This window comes from Populus trichocarpa, chromosome 12, assembly GCF_000002775.5.
Source record: "Populus trichocarpa isolate Nisqually-1 chromosome 12, P.trichocarpa_v4.1, whole genome shotgun sequence".
NCBI classification, from domain to species: Eukaryota; Viridiplantae; Streptophyta; class Magnoliopsida; order Malpighiales; family Salicaceae; genus Populus; species Populus trichocarpa.
In genome coordinates this window covers 12,763,487-12,770,794 of record NC_037296.2, presented here as the reverse complement: position 1 = coordinate 12,770,794, position 7,308 = coordinate 12,763,487, and the positions used below count along the sequence as shown (strand labels likewise).

At 39.1% G+C, this 7,308-nt stretch overlaps 1 protein-coding gene across 1 annotated transcript; it reads left to right on the top strand.

Annotated features, from left to right (window-relative positions):
* Positions 1 to 477: 477 nt before the first annotated feature.
* LOC18103824 (chaperone protein ClpC, chloroplastic) lies at positions 478 to 7,146 on the top strand. The gene is made up of 10 exons (XM_006376859.3): positions 478 to 697; positions 1,491 to 2,077; positions 2,457 to 2,572; positions 2,677 to 2,802; positions 2,912 to 3,097; positions 3,404 to 3,619; positions 4,234 to 4,451; positions 5,139 to 5,214; positions 5,289 to 5,378; positions 5,651 to 7,146. Exons 2-10 carry the CDS (start codon positions 1,510 to 1,512, stop codon positions 6,833 to 6,835), a joined length of 2,781 nt encoding a protein of 926 aa, XP_006376921.1. The 5' UTR covers positions 478 to 697; positions 1,491 to 1,509; the 3' UTR covers positions 6,836 to 7,146.
* The last annotated feature ends 162 nt before the right edge of the window (positions 7,147 to 7,308 follow it).

Here is a 7,308-nt window from a genome sequence, read left to right as displayed (position 1 = left end):
AACCACGTGTAACACGTCGAAATCAAACGGTGCGAAACCCGTCAGTGAGATTAACTATCAAAAGACAGCTGTCATGTTAACTGGTTAGGTAGCTGAGGGGTCAAAAATCACATGTAGTCCCTCTACTTTGCATATTTGGTTATATTTTAAAACGGGTCGAAGTAACTCCATATAGTCACATAATCAGAAATAAAATTACATAAATGGATATAAATGACATGCGATTAGAAGTACAGATAAATTGAAAATGAGTGGAGTCGAGTTTGAATATTACTATAACTCATCTCAAACCAACTCATCTAAATTTGCACAATAGCGAAGTCAAGTCAAGTCTAACCTAACTTAATTAAAATAAAGGATCAAAGTTGACCACAATTAAGAATAAAGGGACCATAAGTGACATTTAGCTAACCCGAAAGGGCATGAACACTGATACGGCAGCCTCCAGCACCGGTACAAAACAAGGGCAAGAAAATAATAACAATAATTAAAAAAAAAGAAGAAAATTTTGTTCGATATCATATCATAAATCACATCCATCTCTATCTCTATCTCCTCCACCTCCACCTCTTGGCCGACCATTAAAGAGGGTCTATATATCTCTTTCTCCTTCTCTTTCTCGGAAAGTAGTAAGATAGACCCCCTTAGGTCCCTATCTCTCCGTTTCATTTAATCACCGCTCGTTAAGTTAATCTAGGTAAACTTATTTTTTGGTTCTTGCATTTCAATCTGTTAAATATTAGGGTTTATGAGAAGTTGCTGTTCATCGATTTTTATCTTAATTCATTATCTCGACATTTTTAGGGTTTTATCGGCCGGTTGACTTTGTTGATTGATATATATTTTTTAATGAAAAAAAGGGGTGGTTGAATAAATTTGCTGTTAGGGTTATTATGTTTTTTGCTATTTGTAAATCTGAAACTGGTAGGTTTTGTTGATAGAGAAGCTTCAGTCTGTTTTATGGAAAGTTGTGCTGCTGTTTTCAGTTAATTAGTAATTATTTCTATAAAAAAATAGATTGATTTTTGTAGATATAGTCTTGGGACAAGGTTTGCTTACCTTTTGGTCTGGTTCGAATGGTGTTTGTGATTTTTGTGTATTCTGTTTGTGATTTTGGTTCTGTTAAGTTTTAGTAATATATTCAATGTCAAATGTAGTATTTGAACTGGGAATTGTTTTATCCTTGAGAGAACTTTACATGTGTCCGAGTTTCTCAATTTAATATCGGTGAAGTGTAAATGTTAGTTGAGTTGAGTGTTGAACGCCGCCTCTGCCTCTGTTGATCGATGAATGTTAAGTAAAAACAATGAAATGGTTATTTGCTTTTCAGTGGATGTGTTTTTTTCCCCCCGTATTGTTGGACTGTGGGTATTGGTTAGTGATTGATGTCCTCGAGTTGATATCTAAGGATTATTTCTTTAATTTTTTTTTGTTGTCTCTCTGATCTCTTTTATTGGATTTTCACTAATAAATGTCATTGTGACTTGCAGGATCTTTCCTGGGAATTACATGGCTAGGCTTCTAGTTCATTCTGCTAATATACCTGCTGTAGCTCCTTGTCCAAGGCATTGTCAATATGAAGAATCTAAAAAATCAAGGGCCTCCTCTGCCAAAATGATGTGTAGCTTACCATCGCGGGGTTTGGTGATAAGTGGATACTCAGGATTGCGTAGCGCAAACTGTTTAGATACACTGTTGAGACATGGACACTCTTTCCATTCTAAGGTTGCAATTACAATCTCTCCTAGGCAGCAAAAGGCTAAGCGATTTGTACCTAGAGCTATGTTTGAACGTTTTACAGAAAAAGCAATCAAAGTAATTATGCTTGCTCAAGAGGAAGCAAGACGGCTTGGTCATAATTTTGTCGGAACAGAACAGATCCTGTTGGGGCTTATTGGTGAAGGAACTGGAATTGCTGCAAAGGTTCTCAAATCTATGGGAATCAATCTTAAAGATGCACGTGTAGAGGTGGAGAAGATTATTGGCAGGGGTAGTGGATTTGTTGCTGTGGAAATTCCGTTCACTCCTCGTGCCAAGCGTGTTTTGGAACTATCATTGGAAGAGGCCCGCCAACTTGGTAGAATTTGTTTTCTTTCTCCTTTTCTGACATTGATTTTAGTTTGAGAACTTTGGGCCAAAAGTGGTTTCTTCATGTTGGCGTAGGTGTATTTTGAACTATAATATCCTCTTAAATTTGGGATGAAAAATTTTGAAGGTCATGATGGAATTTCACATAGAACTGTTATTGCAATCATAACATAATATGTGCTGTTAAGAGATACAATGGTATCGCCAGAGCTTTCCTGTAATTCAAGCCAGTTTCCACTTCCTGTAACTCAATAATTTTCCCTTTCAACGGAGCAATGATTCTGTTATGTGTGTTTGTGTGCGTGATACTTTGAGAAATGAAGTGCTCAATGCTAACCAAGAAATCTGACCTCCATGAATCTTTTCAGGTCATAATTATATTGGATCCGAGCACTTGCTTCTCGGGCTACTTCGTGAAGGTGAAGGTGTAGCAGCCCGTGTTCTCGAGAATTTAGGTGCTGATCCTAGTAACATACGTACACAGGCAAGCAATGCATCTCTGGAGCTTTGTTAACCTAATTTTCTGTGTTCATCAAGCCATTTGTTGTGTACACATAGAATTAATGAAGTGTTGATTGTTGTGATTAGGTCATTCGTATGGTGGGTGAGAGCACAGAAAACCTGGCTGGTTCCACTGTTGGACCTGGAAGCAGTAACAACAAGATGCCTACACTTGAGGAATATGGAACTAATTTGACTAAATTAGCAGAGGAGGTGATTTAATACTAAAGCTTTTTTTTTGTTTTTGTTTTGTTTCTAAACATGCTATAAGTAGATACTTCTCTTCTAAGTGATTCTCTTAAGATGATTTTTTCGCCTTCAGGGTAAATTGGATCCTGTTGTCGGAAGGCAGCCACAAATAGAACGTGTTGTTCAAATCCTGGGCCGAAGAACTAAGAATAACCCTTGTCTCATTGGAGAACCTGGGGTTGGGAAAACTGCAATTGCTGAAGGTCTTGCTCAGAGGATAGCAAGCGGTGATGTTCCTGAGACAATTGAGGGAAAGAAGGTGAATAGTGGTTCATTTTATTGCCACAATTTGGGGGTGCATTTGGGTTGCAGTATAAAAATTTCTGTGAATTATGTATGCTCAGTGCACACCAATTAATGAACAACACACCTGCTTTATTATCTGTAATATTGATAAACCGTCCATGTAAATGGGAGATTCAGTCAACTGACTACAATTTGCGTTGCTATGCCATCTTTGTGAGAAATTTCTAGAAGTGTTTCCTTGTAAATTTTTAAGTTGGTAGGGAAACTATTGTACTCAAGACAGACCGATATGTATTTTTTTTTTGTTGGTGTGATTTAGGTTATCACCCTTGACATGGGCCTTCTTGTTGCTGGAACTAAATACCGTGGAGAGTTTGAGGAAAGATTGAAGAAGCTAATGGAGGAAATCAAACAGAGTGATGAAATAATTCTCTTTATTGATGAGGTGCATACCCTGATAGGGGCAGGAGCAGCAGAAGGGGCTATTGATGCTGCAAATATTTTGAAACCAGCTCTTGCTAGAGGTGAATTGCAGGTAATTTTTTGTCTTGTGCACATGATATTCAAGGGAAATGGTTAAATGCTATGACTGGAGGTCGTTGTGAATTTGTGGCATGCAGTCTGACTGTTACATCTTTTACATTTACTATTAAGCTTCACTTAATTTATTTTAAAAATGCTGACCATTAAACCTGAGTTGATCATACCTTGACAAACTGCTCATTGGAGCCTGTTCTGTGTGGGGGTTCATGTAGGTGAATCTGCTGTTCACTGGAGCCTATTGTGTGTGAAACTTGAGTATTTTTTTTTCTTTTTTTCTGGTGCTTAAACTTGAGTTGATCATACCTTTTCTCAATTTATGGCCTGGTTCTGTCTATGGTTTGCAAACTCTGAAGCCTTTCCTGTACTGAGTCTTCTTAATAGCGATGAATTTGACTCTAAATTGTAATGGTTTGTGTTCCCTTGAATTATTGAGTCTTTGTTGTACCTGACTTGTTATATTATGTAATAACTCAGTCATATCCATCATTTGGGGCTGGCCACAGCCCCTCCATATGTGGTCAACTTGGATTATTTTGTTTATATTTGAAATTTGTGGCTCAAAGTTTCAAATTCAATCTTGTTTCTTATTCATCCTCCTTAATGCAGTGTATTGGAGCTACAACCCTAGATGAGTACAGAAAGCACATTGAGAAGGACCCTGCTTTGGAAAGACGTTTCCAGCCAGTCAAAGTACCTGAGCCATCTGTGGATGAAACAATACAGATTTTGAAAGGACTTCGTGAGCGATATGAGATCCACCACAAACTCCGTTACACAGATGAGGCCTTAGTAGCTGCTGCTCAGTTGTCATACCAGTACATCAGGTGAGTGAGCCATAAAATAATCCTTTTTTTAGTTTGAAGTTCACATTTCTGTTATATAGCTCCATGTATCTGCAGCATTTGCCACACTTATTACTTGCATGGATGCTTATTTATAGAGGAGAAAAGTCACTGCTTGTATATCTTAAGAAAACAAGTAATTTGTTTATAGTAGTCTCTCAAGTTTATTGGTAGATTTCCTCAGCATCTCTGAAGCTTACTTGAAACTTGAGATACATATGATGACTTGAAAAAAAAAAGGAAGGAGATGAGCATATTGGAGATATCATTTCCCTGTAGTGGTGCTTTATATAATCATCTTGGCAGAGCCGGTGGGGGCACATCAATTTGCAATAGTTGTTCGTACCAGACTGCCTTGTAGACAGTCTCTGTTGAAGCTGATGTTTTTGAACCATGCATGAGTTCTCCCCTGCTGCTTTTCTTCCCTTCTTGTCTTCGTGTTGAACCCTCCACAATACCCTAGAAATGTTCATGGTCCATGTCGAAGGCTTTCCTCCACTTGGTTCAATTCTATCGGATGCTCCCAAATTCTGAAAATCACCTTTCTGTAGAAGTTAATTTTCATTTTTGCTGTCTCTGGCATAATTAGTCCTTCAAAAGCTCCCCTCTATAATTAGTCATATGGAAATTCTCTCCCTGGATCTTTATTTCTCCTTGCATTTCTTTCAGTGACCGTTTTCTGCCTGATAAAGCAATTGATCTGATCGATGAAGCTGGTTCTCGGGTTCGCCTTCGGCATGCACAGGTAAAATCTTCTATCCAGTTGCTCCATCATCATCCTGTCATTTATTTTTAATTTTTTTTACTTCATTCTTCCAGGTCCCTGAGGAAGCAAGAGAGCTTGAGAAAGAGGTCAGACAAATCACAAAGGAAAAGGATGAAGCTGTCCGCGGCCAAGACTTCGAAAAGGTTTAAATTGCTTTTTTCTTGTGCTTTCCAATTGTCTAATTGGATTTTCTAGGGCTACCCTGTTTGTTTCCATGAGATGAGACATTTTTTATGAACTTCCAAAATACTTAGTGTTATGATTTCAAAATTTTGAATTGTCTGATCATTGAACAGTGAAGGTTTTTTTGAGAAGAGAAGCTTTAAGACCACAAGACTGCACATTGCTTCTGCCGTTTGTTTATTTATGTCCGTATTTCCTTCAGCTATCTCATGCCATTGGTAATTTTGAACAGGCTGGGGAATTGCGAGACAGAGAAATGGACCTTAGAGCACAGATCGCAGCTATTGTGGAGAAAGGCAAGGAAATGAGCAAAGCTGAGACAGAGGCTGGGGATGTAGGTCCCACTGTCACTGAATCAGATATTCAGCACATTGTCTCTTCTTGGACTGGCATACCTGTAGAGAAAGTATCCACGGATGAATCTGATCGTCTCCTAAAGATGGAAGATACCCTTCACAAGAGAGTTATTGGTCAGGATGAAGCTGTCAAGGCAATCAGCCGTGCCATCCGCCGAGCTCGTGTTGGGCTTAAGAACCCAAATCGACCAATTGCTAGCTTCATCTTTTCTGGTCCAACTGGTGTCGGGAAGTCAGAACTGGCAAAAGCACTAGCTGCCTACTACTTTGGCTCAGAAGAAGCCATGATCCGACTTGATATGAGCGAGTACATGGAAAGACACACTGTTGCCAAGCTAATTGGTTCACCTCCTGGTTATGTTGGTTACACTGAAGGTGGTCAGTTGACAGAGGCTGTTCGGCGTCGTCCTTACACTGTGGTACTCTTTGATGAGATTGAGAAGGCCCATCCTGATGTCTTTAATATTATGCTTCAAATTCTTGAAGATGGAAGGTTGACAGACAGCAAGGGCAGGACAGTGGACTTCAAAAATACCCTCCTGATAATGACTTCAAATGTTGGTAGCAGTGTTATTGAGAAGGGAGGACGCAAGATGGGATTTGATCTTGATTATGATGAGAAGGATAGCAGTTACAACCGAATTAAGAGCCTGGTGACAGAGGAGTTAAAGCAGTATTTTAGGCCAGAATTCTTGAACAGATTGGATGAGATGATTGTTTTCCGTCAACTTTCCAAGCTGGAGGTCAAGGATATTGCTGATATAATGTTGAAGGAGGTCTTTGAGAGGTTGAAGGCCAAGGAAATAGAACTTCAAGTGACTGAGAGATTTAGAGATAGGGTGGTCGATGAAGGGTATAACCCATCCTATGGTGCAAGGCCTTTGAGAAGAGCTATAATGAGGCTCCTTGAGGACAGCATGGCTGAGAAAATGCTTTCAGCAGAGATCAAAGAAGGTGATTCTGTCATTATAGATGTTGATTCTGATGGAAATGTTGTTGTGCTCAATGGTCAAAGTGGTGGTGCTCCCGATGCCTTGCCCGACATGTTGAACGTTGTGTGAGCGAATCCTCTTATTCAGTAACCTTTGCTAGAATGTTGTTTGTTACTGTGGTTTTCATTTGAATTGGCAAATTATTTGTAGTCTGTTTTATTGAAAGGACTACTTGTCAGCGGAAGTTGGAGCTGTGCTTCATTGCTGGCTGGGTTTAAAGGCTGTATCATTGCACCATGATAGCATGAATAGTTTAGAGGCAAATTGTAGTATGGTGCATGGGTTAGCTCCCCTAATGAAAGGACTAACAATGGAAGGTTATGATTCAGTCAGTTTTACAGAACTGTCATGTAATACGAAATTATGATTTGAACTTGAAATTGTGGTGTCATGCTTCTCTCTGATGCAGAATGTCTATACCTTTTAAATAATATAATGGCTGCCCTCAAAATTCTCTAGCATTTTGATTCGTGCCATTTAACATACTCTCAGATGTTGTTCTTTAACATACCAAGGGCAAACCAAATATGGCAACGCGAGAG